This window comes from Populus nigra, chromosome 5 (assembly GCF_951802175.1).
Source record: "Populus nigra chromosome 5, ddPopNigr1.1, whole genome shotgun sequence".
Classification (NCBI taxonomy): domain Eukaryota; kingdom Viridiplantae; phylum Streptophyta; class Magnoliopsida; order Malpighiales; family Salicaceae; genus Populus; species Populus nigra.
In genome coordinates this window covers 14,342,321-14,368,416 of record NC_084856.1, presented here as the reverse complement: position 1 = coordinate 14,368,416, position 26,096 = coordinate 14,342,321, and the positions used below count along the sequence as shown (strand labels likewise).

Below are 26,096 nucleotides of genomic sequence, written 5' to 3'. Positions count from 1 at the left end.
GTCATTGTTAGGTAGCGTAAGCCTTGGCGCCGAAAGGATGGTGTTTTCATGTATTTTGAAGATAATGCTAGTGTCATTGTGAACCCCAAAGGAGAAATGAAAGGCTCAGCAATTACCGGTCCAATTGGAAAGGAGTGTGCTGATCTTTGGCCTAGGATCACAAGTGCAGCTAATGCTAAAAGCTTTAATTTGTCTGTTCCTTTTCTTTGGGAATCATACTGTCCTTAAGTCCTATATGTTTTTGTAGGGTTAATTTTAGTTGTGTTTTTATTATTTTGACTAAATTTTATTTGGAGTTTTATATACAGTAATGAACTCTATGGATTTTATGCAAGAAAAAAAATATTTTCGGGGCTTCGCCCCGAACCCTAGCAAGGAACGCGCTATTTCCTACAAATGCATATGCTAATAAAGACTTTTCCTTTTGTTTTTTTTATTTTTTTGTAAAAACCCACTCCTTACAAAAGATTTTATCTTCTATCATTTATTAAAAACCGCTATTTTACCTTTATTAATACTTGAGAAGCACCATGGGATTTAAAAATTTCTTCTTCTCAACAACATCGGGTTTTTGCTGAGGTTTTGAAGTGGAATTTAAATAGAGAATCACAAGAGTGCAAAACCATTAACAATAATAGTTTATAGCCCAAGATAAAAAAAAATTCCTAGCTCAGCCCCTGATTGTAACCATTCATATATTTTAATAAAATCAAATATTTGTATATGTTTTCTTGCTTAATTTTCAAGTATTCAAAATTGTCTATAAATTTCTGGCGACTCCACTATAAACATCTCTACCTTTCGCCTCTTTCTTTTAAGAAAATGTTTTCAACAACCTCTCAATGAAAACTAGAAAGAATATGATCATTGTTGTCGCTTCCAAAAGCAACAAGACTGTTGATTCTAGTTGCCAACACACTTTTGAAGGTTCTTCAGCACCATCTTTGAAAAACAAATCCATCGTTAAATTGTATGCATAAACTAAGTCAAGTCTTGAGCCAAAATTAATGTGGTATGTAAAGGGGGCACAGGGGCTTGTTGTTTCAAGGCTAAAACTACAAGTAACTCCATAAAATTCAAGTGGGTGTGTGGGTTTTTCTTCGGCACTTAAGGTGACTACTTTGGCAATTCACCCCTAGAGACTTCTCCGTGTTAATTGTCGCACGCATGTGTCATCGTGATGATAATCTTTGTAGGTTAAGACTTTGGTGATGTGGAGAAAGAATAAGAAATTCTTGTCCTTTTAAGTTTAAAGTCATCACCTAATATTGTATTTACTAGGAACCCTAATTGGTCTTTAGAGTCTAGAAAGGGGATCAATTATTTATAAGAAGGACAATATCACCCCTAGTACATTCTATATAAGATGCATTGCATTACTTATTTGTCTGATTATTATTAAAGTTTTGTTGTGATTTTCTAACCATTAGTTTGTCTATTGGTTAAAGCAAGTTCACCTTACTAGGGTGGATTATGGCTTAACCCTGCTAAGATGGATCATGACTTTATAGGTCAAGTCTAGCCATTCTAAAATCAAAATATATTATTTTACATTTGTTTCTTTTATTTTTTAGAATACATCTTACGTATAAGTTCATAATTCTTGATATTAAAAATCAAAAAATAGTTTTTGATATTTTTAAAATTAACCTTGTCATCATAGCTTTAATAAATGTGTTATTAAATCCATGATGCATCCAAATTATAAAACTATTTTTTGATTTTTTTTTGGCATGCTAAATCCTGCATTTTCTCATTTTTTTTGTTGTTTTTGTCCAAACTTGATTTTCTTTTTGGAGAAACTTGATTATATGTAATTTAAAACATAAATGTATTTTTTTCTAAAGAAGGATTTTTTTAATTTTTTTAAACAAAAAAACCAGTTTATTTAATGCCGAAAAACATCTTATGTATAAGTTCAAAATTCAAAATATTAAATTCAAAAGGGTAAAATGATATAAAATATCCATAATTAATTGCAAGATGTTTCTTTATAAATCTAAAAGATAATTAAAATTAAACTAGGATCTATTTTGCAAAATACTAAAAACAATAAACATAAATTAAAGGTCGTAAAAAATATGTTAGGGTGTGTTTGCCAAACACGATTTTAGTTAAATAACACAAGTTTAAAACCCAACACAAATACCAAATTAAATCAAAATATAAAATTTATTAATGCAATAATTAAACTCATCAAACTAACAAACAACATGAATGTTTTACCTTGCTTTTATAATGTGTAGGTGACTAGTGGTAGCAACAGTTTGTAGCAAAAAATATATAGTAGAAATACTTGTAGAGACAAATGAAAGATGATTTTGGTGTTTTGATAGAGGGATTAGAGAGGATTTTAGGTGATTTAGAGGTTGTTTTTTTAGGATTTTTTTAGTTCTAGAGTTTTTTTCTCTTAGAAGCTGTGACCATGAAAAATAATAGTTGTGCTTATACATTGTAATTACGATTTAGAATCATGGTTTTCTTATAAAATTACGATTTAAAATAGCAATTTTTATTTCAATCATTATTTTAAATAATGATTTTTGTAACAACTACGATCAGAATAGTAATTATATAAAAACTACGTCATTTTCATAAAACGTTTAAAAGTGTCATTTCCTCTTAACTTTTTTGAAACTATGCTAGTTTTCAAAAAAAAAAAATCGAAATTTGAGGATTTTCAGCCACATTCTCTTCTAATTCTGCTCTCTTCTCCTCATCTTGGACGTCACTCTGATCTTCATCTTCCTCATCCTCATCTTCATAGCGACCTCCCGAAGCACTAAAAGAAAATGATGGTATAGTTTCTAACATCAAGCACTTTGATCTCCCGGAGACTTTCCTGGTTTGGTTCGGATTGTAGTATCGCTCATCGTTGTGGAAGTTTGTTTATGCTTTGGTGGTGAATTGGGCTGTGCTTGAATGTGGTGTTAATATCATGGTGGTGAATATTGTTGCTGCTGTTGTTAGGGCTGTCGGAGAAAGATGAGAGCAGGGATCCAAGAACTGGTGTTGAAGAGCTCCTTAGCAACATGGTTGCTTGTGACATGTAGCCCTTTAGCTGTTAAAACCAAGGGTGTAAGATTCCGTGAATAGATCAAGAAAAAAACAAAACTCACATGGAAGATAAGATTTCAAAGGCTCAGAACCAAAGCCAGAGGCCTCAGCTAGTAAGCTAGCCATGCTTAAATGTCCATCCCCCAGAAGACAAAACTCAATAAAAACTGCTTTACAGTTGAGAAAATGCCCTGAAAGTAGCGTGTCGTGTAGGGTGTGTTGGCTTTACAAGCCATGGTGTCTATGGACACGGGACAAAGTTAAATCAAGCCAAACTACATCCTTGAGCAAGAGCATCACAAGCAAAATGAGAAAGCACTGTACCCTTTTGAGATGCCATCACGCAAAAGCGAAGCAGTCCCTTGAGCTTGAACACCTCGTATGAGAGTAGTCGAAGAGAAAGAAGCTAGCTAGCCCAGAAGGATGACAAAGACTAGATGAACAAAACTATCTAGAACTTCGTCAACAACCTGCATTTATAGCATGGTACAGAGGGGGGGAGGGAGGAAAAGGTATTTGACATGATAGATTATTCATGTGGTGGAGAAATCTTTGATGCTGTGAGATGGGGCTGGCATGGAAAAATATCAACTCGTTTTTCTTGTACAAGTTGTTAAAGCAAGTCCATTCATTCTAGAGGGCAGGACACATGGAAAGTTCTCGTCTTTGAACTTGAAAATTAGGAGGCAGATGCCTCTTTGGATGCCACCACCGTATTTGAAAAGTCGACATTGCTTTTTCTTGTATAGATCATTGCTACGAAACACGAACCAGGCCTGTGATCGACTCGAAATCTAAACAGGTTTGAAATAAAAAAATAAGGTGGGAAATTGACCCGATTAAAAATTGAATTTGACTCTTGATCACTGATTTTTTAAAAAAAATAAAATGGTCAAAAACCATATTTTAAGGTTTCTTTCTTAAAAAATAAAAAATTTTAACTTGTTTGATTTCGTCCCGAGTCGGGTTTTAATCATAGACAAATTTGTCTTAAGTTTAATAAAAAAGAAAAGATATGATAGATAATTGAGCTATTGCCATTTTTATGATATATTAAATTATTTATTTTTAATTTACAGTAGTTTTACAAGCCTTTATTTTAAAAACTTTAGAACCTGTTTTGAAAAACTATATAGTCTATTGATTGAAATAGATGAATTATTCATCCTAAAATTAAAAAAAATCAATTATTAATAAATTATCAAATCAATTATTCAAGATTTACGGACTAGTAGTATTACTATTATAATAAATTTACATTTCAAATTTATTATTTAAAAATAAAAAAATTTAATAATTTAAATTTATAATATGATGAAATTATTAGCAACCTACATCCTCATGTTAGCAACAACCATACGAGTCTATGAAGAAACTGTTTGGGAATACGGTGCAAACCGCGTTCTCAAAAAATTTAATTTTTTTTACTAAAATTTAATATGATTTGTATCTTTTGGATCGTTTTGATGTGTTGATGTCAAAAATAATTTTTTAAAAATAAAAAAATATCATTGATATGTATTTTGGTACGAAAAATTATTTAAAAAGTAACTGCTACTACACTGCCAAACATTCTCAAAGTGAAAAGGAATCCACAAATTATGGAGTTTTAAGGGTGAATTATAAGCTAAAGGTAAATTTTGCCATTACAATGGAAGGGTTAGGGATCAGTCATGAACATAGTTTTAAAACCCGGCCCGGCCAGCCGGGTCGACCCGGGACCCGGCCGATCCAGGCCAGGTCTAAGTAAAAAACAGCTAGGGATTTGGCCCGGTGAAACCCGGTCGACCTGGAGGATTAACCTGGATAAACCCGGATAAGACCCGACCTTATTTTCTTTGGCAACTGTCTTGCTCTTCGTCTCTCCTTCCATGGCAATTGGGGAAAAACAAGTGAAATTGAAGGGCTAATATTACCAATAGCAGCCTCCTTTTCCTTTTCTCAATCAAATTTTGTTTTTTTTTTTTTGCTGATGACCCTTTTAGTTTCTCTCCTATCTCTTCTTCAAACCCTTCTCCTTCCCCTCAATCTTCTTCGTCTTCTTCTTCTGTACAATCTCATCCATCCACTTTGCCTCAATCAACAGCGACGGGTAATCTAGAGCTCCTTGGAATGGTCACCCACGAACAACACTGCTGAGTTTGATCCTGAAGCTTTAGAGAGAGGTGCTAAGGTTTTAAGAGAGTAATCCTCTTTCTCTCATGCTAAAAAGGTTGAAACTTTTCAAGGTATCCTCAAATACAACCTGTAAAGGTACCTTTACTTTTTTGTGTTTTTGATGGTGGGATTCATGAAAAATTTATGGAAATGATTTTCAGGTTTGCTTGTTTACAAATACAGTCTGTAAGGGTGCTAGCAAAAAAAAATACACGAAACCAATAAACTTTTCGTTGGTTTTGCTGGGTTTTTGAATTGGAATTGGATTTTCTTTATTGAGTTTTTTTGCTAGGTTATTAATTGGGGGCATTTTTGTAAAATTTCTTATCATATTTTTTTGGTCTTGAACAAGAAATGACAGGGATGGGGTACAATTATACAATTCATGGGATATGACAGGCAAAATTAATTACGTTTTGCTTTAACGAGGAGTTGAAATATAATAGGTTTGTTTTTTGGTTGACCCAGGTCAATCCAAATCAACCCATTTGATCCGTGACCCGATCATTAAACCAAATCGATCACCGAATCGAGTTATGAAAACCAAAGGTCCTCTACTCGACTAATGGTAATCATGATATCCGGGAGGAGTTCGAGAAAGTACTCTTCCGGATGCCAATTCATGCCTCAGTCTTTACTGTTAACTGTCTCCCTCACCACCGTGAGACTTTGGATCTGAAACGGGGTTGGTTTGTTCAAGGTTAGCTACTGCTTCTGGTCCATACAACCGAGTCAACTCCTCCTGTTATGACACCAAACCCGCATTTGTTAAATGAGTGATGTCATGTAACCATCAACTTTTGGCAAGAAGAACGATCAAACTTTAATGAATACGAAGAATGGAGTTTCAAATAAAAAGGCCAGGGACTAAAATAAACCTTAATGAAATCGTTTTCGGATTTAAGCTTGTTGCATTCTTCGGAGAGGCTCTGCAATTCATCTCTAAGATTGCAATTGTCATTGCTCAAATTCTCTACCCTGACTTGTAACTCTTCACACTCTGCCTGGTTAAGATGAAGAGTCAAAGCAATAGATATCAGCTTTTAATAGGAGATTAACAGCAGCAAACCTTAGGATAAAATTCAACAGCAAATGTTCCCATCAGAATCATCCTCATCACCGATATGAAAAGCAAGAGTATGTTGAACAACCTAAAGAAGCTTTCCTTTTATTTAAAAGAAAGATGGCAAGCAAACTCTAAATTGGACCTTGAACTTCAAAAGGCAAGGTGATGCTCTTAAGGATCACGGGGTCAGGTTAGAGCTTTCAGACAGTGTAAGAAAGTTCTGAAACAGTTGAAGTTGTTAAACTCTTTTTTTTAGGCCAGCGACAAGTAGTGAAATTATTTCGGGACATGAGAAGTGTACAACTTAAGGCTGTTGAGGATTAGAGAATCATCCTTCGCTAGAAAAATACGAGTTTTGTAAAGAATATTTTAAATAACCTGTTTTACCACTCCACCTATCACAGTCGTAAAATAAGGAAGTAGGAGATGAGCATCTGGTTTGGAACTAACAATGGTGAAGAAATAAGCAAACATTCAAAGACAAGAAAAGGTGCAAACTACAGCAGTACCTGTTTACGTAACCTTGACCTTCTGGCTGACTCTCTATTAGATTGTTTCCTCTTCTGTCTTTTCAATTCACGTTCATCCTGTCAGAACCCAAATCTATAATTCAGTGGAAGGAAAAGGAATCCAGATAGCCTAACAGCTGCATTAACAAACAGAAATGTCTCCCATAAATAACATCCTTTCTTCATCGTTCTCAAAAACAAATTGAAAGGTCAAACCTTTGATTAGACCATAACAACAGAATTAATTTCATTGTTAAAAACTGAATTTTAATACATGGTTTTAAACAAATGCTCAAGAATGATGCAACAAATAACTGCAGGGTTCATACTTGAATCCACTGTTCAGGCATTCCAGCAGGAACAACACCGGATGAGGCACCGGATGGATTTGGTCTCATTTTTGTAGCTCCAGAAGAATCTGGAGATGCATTCCATAAGTCCATCCCAATGTTTAGATTAGTTGCGGGCATAGACACCACAGGCTTCCCAGGCACAGAAGTTTGGATATTTGCTCCGGCTGAGTTACTTTGTGCATTGGCTGTGAAGAAAGTCATCTTGTTTAGCAAGCTATTACAGCAAACAAACAAGAACAGATAGAGACAAGGAAGAGAAATGTCACCATCTGCAAGCATCTGGTTGAAGCTTCCTTTCTTGTTTGCAGCATTTTCCTATAATATTTAGGCAGGTTTTCATTAAATAGAATATAAATCACACTTTCCATTGGCCGGGTTAACATAGAAAACTGCAATTCCAAAAATATTCAGGGCATCTGAATTTCTACAGCATGAACAAGCTGAAAAACCAGTTTCTGGGATAGGTCACAAATGCTTCAACAAGATCCTAGTCATTTGCACTAAACAATAAGAGCACACAGAAAGCAAATAATAGGAGTGCACAGAAATATACCTGCTGGTTAGTATTCTCATCACTGGCATCAGATGAGCCATCTGTACCACTTTCAGCACTGTTCAGATAGCATATAGGTCAATATCACAAGAATTCAATGTATATGCATTTCAAAAGGAAAAATTACCAATAAACTTGAGCTTAACTGACCTTTGGGAGGCACCATCATTTCCTGAATCTGAAATAGCCTTTCCACTCTCTCCAGCTTTTCCTCCTGAAGTTCCCTTAGCTTTTTTAGCTGAAGCACGGTCCTTTCCGTCAGGGACCTTTCCTTCCAACTCTGTATTTGCCGGTGCTGAATTTGGTGTCTGCAAGGAAGTTAATGAATATGAAACATCAGAGGACCAAATAACTGGTAGGAATTATAGGATCCTAAGATAGGGCATTTGGCCATGGTAGTAAAAGGGAATATCAACACAAGAAAAAATCTTGTATCAGAAACACTCATTATTACCAGGGCCATGTTTGGATGGGCATACACTCCCCCTGCAGGATATAAAGCTGGGTATGGAACCGGGGTTCCATAAGGTGGGATTAAAGGATGCTGAAAATTGTCAATGGAAAAGAAAATAAGTAACTTCTCTGTCAGATGAGTGGAACTGATGCTTTTCTCAAACAATAGGAGATATCCACCTGGCTTCCCCAAATATAGGGATGAGGCGTCGGTGAGGCAACTGTTGAGGCAAAAAAGGGAGGTGGGGTAGCTCCAGCACCATAATAGGCCTAAAAAAGTAGCCAAGTTATGAGCATTTAATGCTAGTACTGCAGATATAAAAATCAATATATGAATTTGATAAGCATAAACCTGCACAGAATTTGACCAATCAGGATATGAAGGCGTTGCGGGTATTTCCTGTAAACATAATGAAGAGGGATTGGTATGCTTGTCAGAATGTGAATCTCTGTACATTTGCGTGTGCATTTGTGTTTGTGAGCATGAGAGAGAAAGAGAACCTGATTTGAAGATGCTGGTTTGGAAGGCTTAGCAGGTGTGCTTTCTTCCCTTGTCCCCATTTAGATCAATTCAGTAAATACCACCAACTTCAACAAATTATGTTTGGATCTATCTTATCCAGAGCAATGCTCATAAAGCACCTGCTAACATCATACTAGATTACAAAACATATCATGAATTACATGCAATCATTATGAAATCAATTCTCATTACCATACATGGAAGCAATTATCATTGTGTTAAACATTAACAGGCGTACAGCCAAAGTCACCACTGCATTGACACCAATGTGCAAAAAGTATAGCAATAGTCTCTAATGAATTGGAACTAGCCATGCATCCTTAGCTAAAATGCTTATAGCTAGCTCACTACCTCTCTTGGGGTTAAGAAGACATTGTCATCACTTGTTGCAATTAAAAAATCCTGCTATCAATCACTTCCCACATATCACGACATTTTGGTAGGAAAAAAAATTACTGCTCACAAGATTCACCCTCGAACATGGGATGAAGACGGTGACCATGCTGCAAAACAAGCATTGAGGAAGAAATGGAGAGAACTAAAAAAAAATAGAAAACTTTAATATACTTAATACTTAACAACTCAACAGAGCCATAGTCCCAACCATGCATACATGGACATGCTCACAAGCCTTTGTAGGTGAGGTTCCCATTCAAATCAACAATGTCTCTTGGTCACTATAGTGACCATTCAACCCATGTCAATGCTCACAAATGACCTTCACAACCCAGAATAATGCAATAGAGTCTCATAGTAATCTCATAAATCCCTAGACAATCTGGACCAGGGCTCAACTACGAAATACATTCTAAAGCAACCCTGCTCCATTCCTATTGGCCATGGTTATTTCACTTGTAGTCAACCTGTAAACAATCAGTCTTCAATCTACATTACCATTTATGATTTATCTCTCCATCCACCAGCGACATCCCGTTGCTTAAGTCCAATACTTCAAAAAAGATATTCAAAACAACAGTAAAGAATTATTTAAAGATCCATCGGCAGGCAAAAAAGGAACCATCATTACTGGAAATATTAGTTTACATTATGCCCAATTTTTTAACAGATTAGTGAGTGCTTTGTAAGAAAAAATGCAGCACTTGAAGTTTCCAAAAAAGTAATCATTCACTTCAATATTGCAGGTGTGTCCCTGCTATTCTAAGCTTCACCAACATCAAACTGGTTACCATTTTTGCTCATCCAACAGGCATCAGTCATTACATCAATCAAACTTGGCCAAAAAGCAATTAAACGTTTCCAAGGAAATTACACTACATTAAGCTCCTCCATACATTACTTACGACAGGAGATTATAAGCTCTCCATAGCACATTATATGATCTTTGAAGGAGATATGGGAAATATTTAAACTTTCACCAATTTCAAGAATGCACCAAGCACCGAAATGGAGTTTCTTATAGTCAGGTTAAATTGTAAAAACACCCCCTACAAAAGCCCTCGTTCATTTATACCCTTTAATTATATGCTAAAATTAGTGTCAATCATCAATGTTCTCAAGAACATCCTTCTCCAAATCATTGTAGTCACATAGATTTATTGTACTCTCTCAATATATATAAAAGAAAATTGATATATCAATCAACAGTCTCTCCCAAAATTACATGAGCAAACAGCCACTTATTTATGATTCCTTCACTTCATTTGTCATTTGTTTCTGTAGGTGAATCTATTACGATGGCTTATTAGGGGAAAATAGCATTTTTCTATCCAGAATGATCCCCACTCTCCCATACGACCTAACTGTTATCTTGACATGACTAAAATCCAAAGAGTCATCTTCCCTCTTGCTATAAATAAACAAAATGCATAAAATCCATTTCAGCCATTTGTCAATAGCTTCCTGTATTTTCTCATTCTGTCAAGGCTAGTTAGTATTAGATCTTTACGACTCTGATCTTAGTTAAATAAAGCTATCATAGATAAGTTTCTTTAAATAGACCAGCAGCAAGCATCACAAACATGCCCTAACTTACACTGAATCTCTCTAAAATGTTCTCTAATGACTAGAATATACCCTTATCTATTACACACATAGCCTAAAATTTCAAGCTCGAAGCATAAATATTCAAAGTACAAACTAAAATAAAGCTTTAATAAGTACAATAAAAGAAAGTAAAGCAGAACTAGCTAGTTCCTAACAATAGCAACCTTAAAACTGAAAACAAAAAAGACCCAGTTCATTAAAACATAAGCAAAACACAAAACAAATTCAAAGAACAAAGCTTTATCATAAATAGCACACAAAAAAAGAGGAAAGGAAACAAACCCCACTAATACATGCCATAAAATAGAACTACATAGATCCCATAACATGATAAATCAAACCACACAAAAACAGAAGCTAGTACATGCACAGAAAAAGAATGAAATTTGGAGGGAGAGAGAGGCACCTGGTTTCATGGCTTGAAGAGAGAGGGAGAAAAAAGAGTGAGGTGGAAGTCCAAGTTGGATAGAAAAACCTCCTGTTCTAGTAAAAAAACTTCCCTTTCTATTTTCTTCTCTTTTCTTTTCTCTAAACGATAAACGGCTGAGATCAAGTCAGAGAAATATTTAATCAGAAAGAGAGTCAAACAGAAGAATAAGCAAAGATCCTCTTGCGCTGTGGTTTATCAGTTTCCCTTGTCGTTGGGTCTCTCCAAAATACAGGTGAAGGAGTTTGCTGTTAGAACCTTCAGCAGTTTTTAGGATTTTTATGGAGAAAGACATGCGGGTGATGATGTGGGGTTAATGGTATATTGGATCCCCTTACTATCTATTACCTTTTGATTTGGTCCTTAAACTATTCTTAATTTCAAATCATTCCTCTATTTTCTATTTCTTGAACTTATATTTTGGTCCTAAAAGATGAAACATGTCTTGTATTACATGATAGACTCTAATATTTCATAATTTCTAAACTTCCATTCCACCCTCCCAAAGTATAATGTGAAATAGATAAACAATGCAATCTTAAGTTTCAAGAGTTAAACATCATCTACTTAAAAGGCATCTATTTCTATATTTATTGAATTTTTTTTTTTACCTTTATAAGAAATGTTATATATTATGTTGATGTGCTATATTCTGTTGTTAAGTTAAACAAGATAATATTATATGGTGTTTGAAAGTATGGTGGCGGTTGTTTTTTAAAGTGTTTTTTATTACAAAATATATTAAAATAATATTTTTTTATTTTTAAAAAATTAATTTTGACATCAGCACATCAAAGATAATTTGAAAACATAAAAAATATATTAATTTAAAGCAAAAAAATTAAAACTTTTCAAAAAATTTCAAAACATCAATATATTAAAATAATCTTAAAACATTAAAAACATATTAATTTAAAAAAAAATAAAAATTTTAAAAAATTTTAAAAACATCTTTTAACCGCAGTGCCAAACACTGTAGAGTGTTTGGTAAAGCTTCTACTTCTATTTACAAATGTTTTCTAAAAATACATACATTTAGCTTGAAATATTAAATTAATAAATTTTTAGTATTTGTGATAATTTTAATATGTTTAATATAAAAACTATTTTAATATATTCTTAATTAAAAAATTATTTTATTGTGCAATCTCAAGGTGAGGCTAGGGTTCGGACAAGATGACACGTGAGAGAAAGAGGAATCCAGCTGTCCACGTTTTACTGGATTAGGCGTTCTTATTATTTATGATGGATGGACTTTGATATGGATGACTCGTCAGTGACAAAGACACACTCTCCTATGAATGGATAACGCAAATAATCTAATAATTTACAAAGTGGAAAAAAACTAATACTATCCTACCATTAAGAACTTAATTAACATTAACTACATAGTTAGTTAGGTAATTAAGAACAGCTAACATACAACATTAAAAATCACAACATGCTGCCGTCCCAACTCTATTTACTTGCTTTGCAGTCTGGACATGAGCTGTGATCTTATCTTGTGTTTTTCTTTCGGGTTATGTGAGGAGCCCTTCTTACGGTAAAAATATTTGTTATGCTTTATTCTTGCATTCCTTTGACTTTCCTTGATTTGATTTTATGGCACCTACAGGGGAAAAAAAATATATAAAGTTATCAATTAATTTTGTTATTTCTCTTTGCAGCTCTAATATAAATCTCTCCAGCTGGTTAAAAACAAAAATAAAGATATAAATGACAAGTAGAATTTTCATATAAAAAAATTGAAGCAAAATACCAATTAATTCATCTTTCATTAAACAAAATAAGGTAATTAGATATCGACAACTCAAATTTAAAATCTATTTTTATTTTATTATGAGATGTTTGTTAAGAATTTGATGAGTTTTTTTATAATTTTACTACTTTTGCTCCTTTTTTTTTCCAGATCTGCTAGTTCTAACAATTGTTTTTTGAATTCTTGTTATAGTGATTTTTTTCTCTAATTAATTAGATATATTTTATTAGTTTGTTCTGATTATGCGTTGATTTTTTTTATGTTTTGTTTTTAGCAAAGCCAAAAAAATTATCAATCTTTTCTCACAATATATGTTTTGATTTTAGATTGAACCATGAACAAAATAAGAAGAATTGATTTTTTTAAAAAAAAGAAAAATATTGATAACTCACAACCTAGTGAACCAACTCCAATGTTTAATGTTGAAGTTATGGTTGAGCAGCCTCAATGTGCTTCAGTTTACAAAGAACCTGCGTTGATTAGTGAGTAGCCTCTTACTAGAATCAACATTGCTCATTTAATTAAAGATCTAAACAATCATCCTCAAATTTAGGAATACCTGGTTAAGCAACAAGATGAGATTCGAAAGGCATATATTAATTTAGGGTCATATCAACCTTTGATGTCTGAATATCCGCTGACTAGTAAAAAGCATCCTCGTCGATTTCAGTCTTATTGGTTCAAAAGTTATTTGTGGCTTGAATATTTAGAGAAAAATACTGCATTTTGTTTCTTTTATTATTTATTTCCAAGTAAACCATCTGGAAAGCTAGGATCAGACACATTTATTGTTAAAGGATTTAATTGTTGGAAGAAAGTTAATGATGGGGAACGGTGTACTTTTATAACTCATATAAGAAAAGGTCTGAAATCAGCTCATAGATTTGCTATTAGGTGCTTGGAAAATTTGAAAAACCAGTCATGTCGTATTGAGAAGGTAGTTAAGAGGCATATTACTCAAGAAATTCTAAATAATTGATTGCGTATTAATGTTTCAATAGATATTGTTCGTTGGCTCACATTTCAAGCATGTGCTTTTAGAGGGCATGATGAACGTCCAAAATAAAACAATCGAGGTAATTTTCTTAAAATGATGGAACTTTTAGCATCATACAATGAACAAGTAGGTGCTCTAGTTTTGGGTAATGCTCCATAAAATGCTAAATACACCTCACATCAAATTCAACAAGAAATTTTGCATATCTTTACTAGAAATGTTCAATCTTCAATTCGTTATGAGATTGGTGATGCAAGATTTTGTTTAATTGTTGATGAAGCTCGAAATGAATCAAGAAGAGAGCAAATAACCCTTGTTATTAGGTTTGTTGATAGAAGTGGATTCATACCAGAACGATTTTTGGATATAGTTCATGTCAAAGATATAATTGCTTCAACTCTTAAGAAAGAAATTTCCTTTGTTTTATCTCATCACAATCTTGATGTTCAAAATATTAAGGGCCAAGGGTATGATGATGCTAGTAATATGCGTGGAGAGTGAAATGAATTGCAATCTTTATTCATTAATGATTGCCCTTATGTATATTATATACACTGCTTAGCTCATCAATTACAATTGGTTCTTATTGCTGCAGCTAGAGAAATATCTGATATTCACACTTTCTTTCAAAATTTGATTTTTGTTATTAACATTGTTAGTGCTTCTTGCAAGCATAATGATGAATTACGGGCATTTCAAGCAGTTACAATTGAACATTTTGATATTGGTGAGATTGAAACTAGTAAAGGAGTTAATCAAGTAGGTGGTTTGCAACGACTTGGAGATAGTAAATGGAGTTCGCACTTCAAATCAATTTACAGTTTGATAAAAATGTATGGGGCAACTTGCTTGGTTTTTGAAAACATCGTTTTAGATGGATCTACTTATTCTTAACATGGTGATGTGACCTTTTCATTTAAGTTGTAATGTCATTTGATTTTGTATTTATCTTCTATATAATGAAGAATGTTATATGAATTATTGATGTGCTTTGTCAAGCTTCACAACAGAAATCTAAAGACATTTTAAATATTATGCATTTGGTGACTACCACAAAGACTTTAATTCAGAAGTTCAGAGATGATGGTTAGGAAACTCTTTTAGAATAAGTGACATCATTTTGTAAGCATCAAAACATTGAAGTTCCTGATATGGATGCTTGTTTTTCTAGTGTGGGACGATCTCGCCGTAAACAAAAATCAGTAACAGTTGAACATCACTACTAAGTTGATATATTTATAGCTATCATTGATCAACAATTGCAAGAGCTAAATAATAGATTTAATGAGCAGGCGATCAAGCTTCTTAAGTTGAGCATAACTTTAGATCCTAAAAATAACTATAAATTATTCAGTGTTGAAGATACATGCTTACTTGTTGACAGGTTCTATCCTGAAGACTTTTCTAACCAAGAAAAAACTCATTTGAGATTTTAGTTGCAGCATTATGAGCTTGATATACCCAATCATCCAAAGTTAAAAAATCAACAATTTATCGATTACTGATTTATGTTAAGGATTGGTAGAAAGAGAAAAATTAACAATTTATCCACTTATTGACAGGTTGATTCAGCTTATTTTTACTTTTCATGTTTCGACAACAACTACTGAGCGAGCTTTTTCAGCGATGAAAATTGTTAAAACAAGACTTCGCAATTGGATGGAGGATGATTTTCTTGCAAATTATTTGATTATCTATATAGGAAAAGAAATTGCTGAAAGATTCACAATTGATATGATAATCGATGATTTTTATTCTGTGAAAGAACGACGAGCACAATTAAAATAAATCTGTAAACATTATTCTTTATTATTTTTTATTTTATTTTAAAGTTTTATAAAACATAAATAATGCATCGCTTTAACTAATTTTTCTTATATATTTTATATGTTTATATTTGATAGGTACAGAGACCAACTAAATTAAAGTGATGCATACATTATGAAGATAAAATTAACTTCATAGTTTTGACTCAATTTGGTATTGCTCTAAACCTCTTACCTTATACAAAAATCATCATATGTTTGTAGTAAGTTATTTGAATAAAACTAAATCATGCAGTTTTTTTTTATTACAATTTATGTACAATAAATTAAAAAAATTATATCTTGTTATATTAGTTTTGACCCCCTATCAAATAATCTTAGCTCCACCCCTGTATACAAACTTCTCACATACCTTATGCACATAAATTCTACGCCTTTTTCTATGCTTTCTCCTCTATAAAAGCAAATTTTTTTTTTCTAGCCATTCACGTATCGTCATAAAATTTTTTCATCAATAACATGCATGACATAACAACAATGACATGACACATTAATTAAGAGTTATCATGGCGAGCCAAACTAATGTTTTTGCTAATGATACAATATCTTTTGCATGACAAAATTTCAAGGCTTGGTGTATAAATGCACCTAGACAAGCAAAGTTAAAAGGGGCTAGGAAATCCCATAACACAACCACTAAGCAAACTTTAGCAAAAAAAGTAATCCAAAGCTAGCAAAGGCCAACCAAGGTCATGAAAACCAAACGAAGCCCTTAAAACTCATATCAGATACGCACTCCCTAACACTCATTTTATTTTTATTTTTTTTGGTATGTTTTTTTCTCTACACACATACTAACTTAAGCATCAGAGAGTCTCATGTTCGTCATGAGACTTATTTTTACAGGAACCTTTTAATAGCTTGATTTTACCAGACAAGGAAATTGTTTTTATGTGAAGTTTTTTTTCATAACTTTATCAGTGGCGCCGTTTGTGGGAAACAAAACAAAAAGTTAGCTCATTATATTTCACTTTTCATAAAAAAAAATTGCTCATGACTAATAAAACTCATGGAGAGTAATTGGTCTCTCCACCATAGGGACTCTATTTCCTCTAGATCTCTAATAACTCTCTCAATAAGTGCAAGTGCTCAACAACGTTATTCTAGCCATATAGAAACAACTTCGCACTCTTTCATTTCATCAACAAGAAAGTTAACAAACAACTCCATTACATGCACCAGGTGCATAAAGACAACTTCAGGTCCATAAAAGAACAAGACAAAACTACATGTCAGGTAGGTAGAATACTCCAAATGAGTTCGCACTTTTCAACAGACCCTGGTCACAAACATGATTATCTCCATCAATCTTCTTTCTAGTCTCTTACTCATTCACATACTCTCCGTTATGAAAATAAAACTTAAACACAATGTCCACGAGACTTCACCAACTCTTAAACACCATTCCTAAAGTATGGAAGAATCTTCACTTTGACACAAAAATGTTACACAATCACCTCTCTAAGCATTTTATCACTGTGAAGGTCAACCTAGATAATTATAATGGTCTCATAAATCCTAGGAAGCACATAAAAAATGTTAGAAATATTCTGGAATCGGTGATAACAAAGAATGATGCCATGTGCAAGATTTTCCTTACAATGTTTTGTGGATCTCTTAAGGCATGGTATCATGGCTTTGATCATGGCTTCATCCTATGTTCTTATAATCTTTTTGTGGAGCTCATCTCTTATTTCAACACTAATATTCTAACTAAAAAAAGCACAACTAAACTCTTTACTATTACACAATGAAAGAATAAAAGTATGATTGCATATCTTTGAAGATTTAACAAGGAAATGTTAAGCATGAAAAATATGCTTGAGTCTATCTCTACTAGAGTTCTAATCAGTGGAGTCTATAACTACTTATTATAGAAATTTTTGTACACTTTCCATGACAAAACACTTATTAACATGAAACAAATGATGGAAAACCATGTTCAAGTAGAGGAAGCCAATGTGACTAGGTGGGGTCACCATCATTTTTAAAGAGTAGAATCTTCACAATATCACCAGTCTCCTATCAGAGTATAAAAAATGAACACCAAATGACACTTTCATGATCACTAGATATTTTTTGAACTTTTAACTACACTCACCTTTTATGTTCTTCTAAGCTAGACATTAAACAACTATCATTGTTTTCATCTCCTTTTCAGTTCTAAAAGATGTTTGTGATGACTGACAAAGTCTTTATGCTCCTCATCACTAGGATTGAATGATTTTTTTTTTCCTTGGGTGGTACTTATGCCAATAATTGTTGGTTGGTCTTTTAGGTCTAAAGGTTTTGGTTTATCACTAAGCTATTACTTGCTCAGCATTACCTTTCAAGTCTTTATATTTTGAAAGAGTTATATGATAGATACGACATCTATACATATCACTACGAGTCATATCTTAGGCTTATAAAATCATCTGTTTGACTTTCGCGTGGTCTATGTACTTTTTTCTAGTATTAACATCCATGATCAAAGCTATTTGTATTGTGATTGATCAACTTTGATGTTTTAGAGCTCTCTATTTCTAGTAAGTCCATCAAGCTTGGAGATATCAAGTTTCATTTCTTAAAAAAAAAAGTTAAAATAAGATTCTTAAACCTATTAAATACAAGAACTTAACTCATAATTTTGAGGTAGGATCAACTTTTTATTTATCCCAGTGGCCGAATCTAAACCCAAAACAATTGAATCGTAGCTATTTGACTCGACCCAAGTCTACCTGAATGCCAGATCAAGTAAAGAAAGGTTCTCCTTTTCTAAAACTCTTTCAATGCCTTAGCAGAAGAAAAGAAAAAAAAGCCATATGCTATTCCGAATTTCCGATCCTTCCAAACCATGAAGGCAACCGTACGATGAAAGGCCTACGATGTAGTTGGTGTGCCTGCTAGATAAACAGGCTACTGGATGTGATGTCCATGCGGGCCTCTGGAGAACAAGGCTTTCCAGATTTAAGGACAATATGGCCGACAGAGACTGTAACATGGTTGCCATCCAGTTCCCACATTCTGATAATAAACCCAACAACAACTACATTCGAGATAAGGACAATCCAGAAGTGGTCTTATCCTGTTACCTAACTTACCCTTTCACATGAAGTTTATTGCTTTTTGTCCCTTTTTGATAGCATAGATTTGAGCTACGTGTGATCAAAATGTGTTTGGGATTAAGGAAAAAAAAATTTCATTGGATTGATGTTTTTTATGATTGATGTTGTTTAAGGTGTTTTCAAATAATGATATCAAAACTATTAAAAAAAATCTTTTAAAAAATATTAATTGATGATTTATTAGTGCAAACATTATGATTATAACACTAAAAACAAGTAAAAGAGATTTGCCACTGTTCACAATAATAAAATAACCAAGTCACTGTTCATGGTATTTTTTCGTCCTTCAATTTTTTTTGTCATTATTCTTTTCTCCATTTTTTTTCCTCATACTTTAAAAATGTTTTAATGTATGGTTTTTAGTTCTTAATTTACATTATCACGCGTGTTATGAAAAGAATTATTTTAAAGCTGTATAAAGATTGCTGTTATGGAATAAAATTGTAGGGTTCGGTTTTAAAAATTAAAGAATTTGATTTGATTTGATTTTTAGTTTTTAGGCTAATTAAAGTTTTTTTCATTGGAAATTAGGTTATTTAGGTTCTAACAATGTTTTTTTTTTTTTTGTGTTTTAAGCTTTTTTAAAAGTAGAAATTAGCTTTTTAGAATTCAACCCAAGTTTTTTGATCAACTTTGTATTAGCGAACAACATTTTGTTTGCTCATTCAAATAAAACTTTATCTATATCATCTTAATAAATAAAAAATTAGTCATGCATACGTGACCTTGTAAGGCTAGGCATGCCTAGACATGGTATACCGATGATGTTTTTAAAAGAATATTTAAAAAAAAATATTTTTTGATAAATAAAAATAATGATATTTAAATAATTATTCATTTATGCAATTAAAAAAAATTAGTGTTTAGTGGTGTTATTTGCAATTTTTTAATGATTATGTATGAAACTATATTAATAATTTTTCAAAAAACAAATGTGTATGAATACAGGATGAAAAAAAAAATTATATTTTATTATTTTTGTAATTATTAATTTCTTATATTTTTGACAGATTAATTATTATTTTATTTTTAATACAATGGCATATAAATTATCGAACCATTATTATTTTCTTATCTAAAAATACTTCAAAATCATGGTCAAGGTAGAAAATAAATAAGTTAAAAACCAAAAGGGAGCTATGGCCAAGGAAAAGGATGGTTTTTCTTCTGAATTTAAATCATTTAAACTTATATATATGAATATTTATTTTAAGTTTTTATTCAAATAACCATATTTTTAATCAAAAAAATTATGATTTCATCAGGATAAAAAAATATATGAACAAAAAGAATTGACCGGTTTTTGCTCCAGAACTTAAACCATTTAAATTCTTATAATTAATATTTATTTTTATTTATATAAAATAAAATAAAATATAGGTTATGAAAAAACCAGTATTTTTTAAAAACATTTTCACTATCATTGATAGTAAAAAAACCTGCACTCTAAGAAATAAATTGGGATGTGGTGTGTTGATGACTTTTGCTTCTTGTTGATCGGTGGTTCCTGCTTGTTTGGTTCTGCGCTTGTCTCAGAACATCTAGCATGAAACACGCACACAAACATGAGAACAGCTACTGTTTCCAGGCAAACTATTTAATTAATACTGGCATGCATTTCCAATTTCTAGCTAGACAAAGACACCTCCTGGTAGACTTGACGAAGAAGATTTTTACATTAGATTGTTGCTTAATCACTATCTATATCCTAAAATAGGTTAGCCAGTCACATATACTGATTAATCCATTCCATTCCGGGAATGTAATTGTTTTCTGGTGGCATGTAGAAAGCATCTTCACATCCTTCCAGTACTGCAAATTCTCCCAGAAATGGGGGCTCCATGGCCATTGACAGGGATGAACTGGGACTGTTGGTGGAAACCCTATCAGCACGGTCTGATAGCCTTTGGATCTCCTTTTCTGTTCTTGAGAGTTGTTCCTTGAGCTTTAAAACCTGCAATTAATGAACCCGATATCATTAATTATGTAAAAAACACTGAAAATTGGAATATTTTGACATGTTTTGATGAAGGTATATTTGTTCCATCAGTCTAGCTTGGACAATGGCGTGCCACTTGCTCGTGGAGCAGTGGGTTTGAAGGGCCCGCCCCAATACTATTTAGCTTTAAACAACGTTGTACGAACTCAGGAACCACCTTGTAGAATTTTGTTGTAAGAAATGGCAATATTCTGTTCATTCTCAAAGTTTTGGTTCACTTTTATGATGATTTTCCCTCTGAATCCTAATCCATTAGGCTGACTTTCCTCGAGCCTAGTGCCCATGTACGTTCGAGAATGGACGGTGTGCTTGGCATTGTTACCAGACTACAGTTTCATTAATTTTTTTTCTATTTTAAATTAATTTTTTAAATGTTTTCTGATCTCCTTTTCAATTGAACTTAATATTATTTCTGTTTTTCTTGAGAGTCAGTAATGAAAGTCATAAATCTTGGAATTAAGAAACACTGTCTTATTGTTAAAGAGAAAAAAATAATTAGATGTTACATGTTGATCAGTAAGAAAGTAAAAGTTATTTTCTTTTTATCATATTATATATGATATCATATCATTAATTAAACCAAAGAAAGTAGAGGTACGTGGCAACAAGAGAATATCATTCAAGGTTATTATATTATTATAATTGTTTACTTTCTGTTAATTAGATATATACTCGAATTAGAAAAAAAAATTAAATCCCATAAAAATCCTGCCCTCCTTTTATCCCAGAAACGAACCAAACCAGAAGGAAAACAAAACAACAAAAAAAAGTATGCCAAAGAGAAGAAGACATGCAAGAAACCAGTGAATTCCTAGACTAGTAGAATCTTGCGCCTGCAGGGGGGCGGAAGCATGTAAGAGAACTCAAATTGGAGTCCTGATTTTATCATTTTGCATGAAAAAAACCAACGAGGTACGTGAGTCTACTTTTATTTTATTTGGTATTAAATAAGATATATAAGCATATTTGACCTTAAACAACTGATCAATTTCATCAAGTAATTAATTAAATTGTTTCACTAAGTTGATCAGTGCTTCTTCATTGCTAATAAGATACTTAATAAAACAGTAAAATATAGCACTTGATCAAGCAATTAGCTATACTCAATTTCTTCCTTCGGTGTAAGAAAAGAAAAGGAATGGAATGATCCAAATCACTGAGCCTTGATAGACTAATAAAGTACTTGGAGACATGTTCTTAAACATACAGAGAAAGACTAGAGAGAGATTGACCTCGGATTCAAGCTGGCATTTCTCGACAACTATGCTCTCATGGGCTGTCTTCAACTTTGTGTATTCCTCCTCTAGCTTCTTGTTTTTCCACCTTGCCCTTCGGTTTTGAAACCAAACCGCAACTTGACGAGGATCAAGTCCCAAATCTGAAGCAAGCTTGTCCTTCCTCTCGGTTTCCAACTTATGTTCATCACCAAAATTCATTTCTAGGAAATTAACTTGCTCAGCACTAAGTTTCCTCTTCCTTGCGCCACTAGCACCTTCTCCTGTGTTCTTCTTTCGCCTTCTTCGTGGTTTAGATTCACCTAAACATGTCCAAGAGCACATGTTAAGGAAACACCATCAACTTATTTACAAGCTCATGATCAAAACACAAGAAATTGTGATGGCTGCTTGGTTTTCATGTATCAGTACTAACCTTGTTTTGGAACCATTTGAGTGTATAAACCGGGGTACAATTGAGATATGAGTGCTATGTGATCTTCAACCTTGTGATTCATGGTGGTTGTCCTCCTATTGGCTGTCTTCCTCTCTGTTCCTCTTATCTCACTCAAGATAATTATGATGGTGTTTTAGGTGTTGAAGGAGTGGACAGCCTAGAGAAACATGAAGGTTCATTTTATAAGGGTGGATCGAGTAGGACTTGAGTGGGTGTTTGTCAAAACAGGCTTTCTTGAAACTTAGGTGGTAAGGACTTTAATTTCCGGTAATTTCAACAATACCATTCATGCACCTTGAATAGAATATAGGTTAAGGTTATATTTGTTTTTTGTTTTTGTATTTTAAAAATATTTTAAAAAAATTAAAAATTTTATTTTTTTTATTTCAAATTAATATTTTTTTTGGTATTTTCAGATCATTTTGATGTGCTGATATAAAAAATAATTTTCTTTCAAAAAAAACATCGTTTTAATATATTTCCAAATAAAAATATTTTAAAAGACAATCATAACCACGTTTCTAAATAAACTCTAAAAAGACCCTGAAAAGGAAAGTGTGTCAACATCCCTCTAACTCCATTTCTTTTACCATTTTTTTGCTAGTAAAAATAATCGAATATGGAAGTGTGTGTGTTTATATATATATATATATATATAGTTAGAGGAAAACATGATGAATTTGAATGAGCATCTACATGAAATTAACTACGTACTCTAGCAAGATGGAAACCAGTAATAATAATAATAATAATAATAATAATACAATCACTTTATGTTCTCACAAATTTTACCAATTTTGTAAGCATATCTAAATTGGATCAAAATTTCACAACTATTCATTGACGGGCATGATCAGCCTTTAATTATTAATTGGGCATTTACCCCCTCCCTAGCTATGGCATGTACAATAATAGGTTTGTTCTAGGCTTTCCTAATTAGGTAATTAGTGAAGGATGAACAAGAGCTCACACTATCTTGTAATTTCATACGGGTTAAGATCCCAATTCCCAAACCTGACCACTGGTGTTAATAAACAATTTGGTACGATTGTGAGATGCAAGTTACTTTTGGTGTCCACTTAGGTGGTATTCTCCTCTCCCCACGTCCAACCTAACTAGCCAAGCCCCACTCCTTTAGCTTGGCTATTAGAAATTTATTTGCGTTAGGCTATGCTGTAGATCAATTCATTTTTTTTATAAATATAAAAAATATTTAGGTATTGTAAATATATTTTTAATAAAAAAAACTAAAACTATACATGGATTGATTAATTGTAATCTATTCGACTTGTCAGATTTAAAAACAACTTGAATGATCAAGAAAAATATAATTTAACTAGAAAAAATCAAGATATCATTTTTTTAAGTATTGGAGCGATAACATATTAAATCGACTCGGATCAACTCGAGTTAACCTATCAAATCTGCTACTCAGGTCATGAGACCTAAATAATCTTATAGAAAACAAATTAAAAAAAATATTAAACTCAATTTTCAATCAACCTAATGCTGTAGAATGAAATTGAAAACTAAATTCAATTAAAAAAATTGTTGAGTCAACTCAGGTTAACCTTTCAAATTTAAGTCATGAGATCGAGATAACACCATAAAAAGTATATCGAAACAAAAAGTGAAAAAAAAGACAAACATATTAACTAAAAAAAAACTCGTGACTCGAGTTATAAGACTAGAAAAACCTTATAGAACGCACACTGAAACAAATTATAAAGCTTAATTCTCAATCAATCTAATACTGAAGGATGGGATTGAAAAAAAATTAACTAAAAAAGAAAAAAAACCTAGTTAATTGGCTTAACCCGCAACCCGAGTTATAAGACTGTATAACTCTTAGAAAGTAAATAAAAAATAAATTATGAAACTAATTTCTCAATCAACACAATATTGAAAGATTAAATTGAAAATCAAATCAAATAAAAAAAAGGATAAAAACAATGATTTGAGTCAACCCGGGTTAACTTGTTAAACTCGGGTAAGAAGATCGAGATAACTCTATAGAAAAAAAATCATAACAATGAATCTCTTTCTCTTTTCTTCATCATTTTCAATGACTCTCTCATCTCTCAAACTCAATGAATAAAATGTGAGTGAAATAAAATTTTGTACCAAATTGTATACTTTTCAAACTTAAAGGATCAAAATAGAAATAGGTTAAATTCTTAAGGCTAAGAGGCATTGATACCATTTTTTTTAAAAAAGGTTTTAATTTACCAAGCTTTAGTTTTGATCCTCACATTTTTATTTCCTTCGAAAACAAAAAATTCTTTTTTCAAAATCGAGAACTAATCTAATGTCATAATATTTTTTTAACATTGCGATAATCCAAGAAAAAACAATATAAAATAAACCATCAAGCTAAATCACCAATCAATACAAAATAAAATGATGAATTTTTTTTGAAAAAGCTTGATGGTTGGACTAAAAAAAAAAAAAGGTCAAAAGAAGAATGTTTGTTTTTTTTTTTTAAAGGCTGCCACTCCATCTCATTTTTAATTTTGGTCCCCTCATTTTTTTATTATTGACATAACTTTTTTTGAGATCATGAAAAACTAAAAGAAAGGAGCACGAAATAAATCATCTACTCCAATCACTAACTAATATAATGTGAAATGCTATGATTAAAAAAAATCAATGATTGAAGTTAATTTTTTTAAGCAAATCTACCATGAATCTTTTCATAAGCCATAGTATTTTACTTATGGCCATTCTTTTTAAAGCATCTAGCTTAATCTCAATTGTTTCTATACCACATATGGGACACACACAACAATGAAATTCACAGGCTGAAATAAACATCCTTGTCATTTAAGATTTTTTTTATTTAACTTGATCGATTCGACAAAAACTCTGTGTTATTAGTTTTTTGAATAAATTTACTACTTATTAAGTTAACTTGGATCCAAAACTAATATACTTATTTTTTTATTCCAGCTTGGGTGATTAAAAAAAACCTGTGTTATTGAATTTTTGGATTAATTTGTTAGTTATCAAGTTAACTTGTGTAAATTAAATTACAGTCAAGAGTAATTTTGGAGATGGCTGAAGCTCAAGCTGAAGCCAAGTCTAGGATGATGGGCTCAACAAGCTGATCGATAAAAAAAAAAAAACTAAATGGTAGCCTCTCTCTTCCTAGTTCGTAGAAAATTGGGTGTGCGTGTGAGAGAGAGAGAGAAAGACAAGCTGGCCGAGGAAAAGGCACATGGGCTGCCACTAATCACTTTTACGCGTCTCAACCCCAAGAAAACTCACGGGGGGACCACATAACATAAAATCCACGTGTAACTTTTCAATAGCTGTAGACATTTTACTATAGCACATGCCCACCAATAGTACTCCTCTTCTGTTCACATTTACCACTACAAGTCGCCATAAATTAACCCCCCTTGATTAGTTACCACCGTATCCATTTATATGTTCTTAATAAGGATATTAGTAGTTAATTTTTTCCAATTGTAGCAGTTAACTAGGGAGTAGTGACAATTAATTTCTAGTGTACTAAAGTAAAGTTAACATGAGGTTAATAATATATTTAATTAAAAAGAGTGTTTTTTTATTGAACCTGCTTTTTAAACTGTTTTTTATCTTAAAAAAAATATTATATTGATGTTTTTTATGTG

General features: G+C 32.4%; 2 protein-coding genes and 1 long non-coding RNA gene across 5 annotated transcripts; all 3 read right to left on the bottom strand.

Annotated features, from left to right (window-relative positions):
• Positions 1-2,570: 2,570 nt before the first annotated feature.
• On the bottom strand, positions 2,571-3,846 carry LOC133694289 (uncharacterized). The gene is made up of 2 exons (XR_009842263.1): positions 3,382-3,846; positions 2,571-3,061 (listed from the first exon to the last, which is right to left on the bottom strand). It is a non-coding gene; the product is annotated as an uncharacterized LOC133694289 (long non-coding RNA).
• A 1,761-nt stretch (positions 3,847-5,607) lies between these two features.
• On the bottom strand, positions 5,608-11,376 carry LOC133695486 (G-box-binding factor 1-like). Of its 3 annotated transcripts, XM_062117502.1 has the most exons (13): positions 11,082-11,376; positions 9,566-9,620; positions 8,650-8,790; positions 8,501-8,548; positions 8,329-8,418; positions 8,150-8,239; positions 7,846-8,003; positions 7,696-7,753; positions 7,409-7,457; positions 7,119-7,327; positions 6,790-6,867; positions 6,093-6,218; positions 5,608-5,956 (listed from the first exon to the last, which is right to left on the bottom strand). In XM_062117502.1, exons 3-13 carry the CDS (start codon positions 8,707-8,709, stop codon positions 5,855-5,857), a joined length of 1,068 nt encoding a protein of 355 aa, XP_061973486.1. In that variant the 5' UTR covers positions 8,710-8,790; positions 9,566-9,620; positions 11,082-11,376; the 3' UTR covers positions 5,608-5,854. The 3 variants fall into 3 exon arrangements, with proteins under 3 accessions (XP_061973486.1, XP_061973485.1, XP_061973487.1); XM_062117501.1 differs by lacking the exon at positions 9,566-9,620; XM_062117503.1 differs by lacking the exons at positions 9,566-9,620; positions 11,082-11,376 and adding an exon at positions 9,023-9,544.
• Positions 11,377-20,517: 9,141 nt separating this feature from the next.
• On the bottom strand, positions 20,518-22,633 carry LOC133693594 (homeobox-leucine zipper protein ATHB-40-like). Its single transcript, XM_062114838.1, has 3 exons — positions 22,441-22,633; positions 22,023-22,327; positions 20,518-20,745 (listed from the first exon to the last, which is right to left on the bottom strand). Exons 1-3 carry the CDS (start codon positions 22,520-22,522, stop codon positions 20,518-20,520), a joined length of 615 nt encoding a protein of 204 aa, XP_061970822.1. The 5' UTR covers positions 22,523-22,633.
• Positions 22,634-26,096: the final 3,463 nt, after the last annotated feature.

Excerpts from the sequence above, each read along its gene's own strand:
- LOC133695486 (XM_062117502.1), bottom strand. The coding sequence starts at position 8,709 with ATGGGGACAAGGGAAGAAAGCACACCTGCTAAGCCTTCCAAACCAGCA. Across the intron at positions 8,240-8,328 it reads CCTATATTTGGGGAAGCCAG|CATCCTTTAATCCCACCTTA; the intron begins GTGGATATCTCC and ends GACAATTTTCAG. Across the intron at positions 6,868-7,118 it reads TGCCTGAACAGTGGATTCAA|GATGAACGTGAATTGAAAAG; the intron begins GTATGAACCCTG and ends GGGTTCTGACAG.
- LOC133693594 (XM_062114838.1), bottom strand. The coding sequence starts at position 22,522 with ATGAATCACAAGGTTGAAGATCACATAGCACTCATATCTCAATTGTAC. Across the intron at positions 22,328-22,440 it reads TCAAATGGTTCCAAAACAAG|GTGAATCTAAACCACGAAGA; the intron begins GTTAGTACTGAT and ends GGACATGTTTAG. Across the intron at positions 20,746-22,022 it reads AATGCCAGCTTGAATCCGAG|GTTTTAAAGCTCAAGGAACA; the intron begins GTCAATCTCTCT and ends CATTAATTGCAG.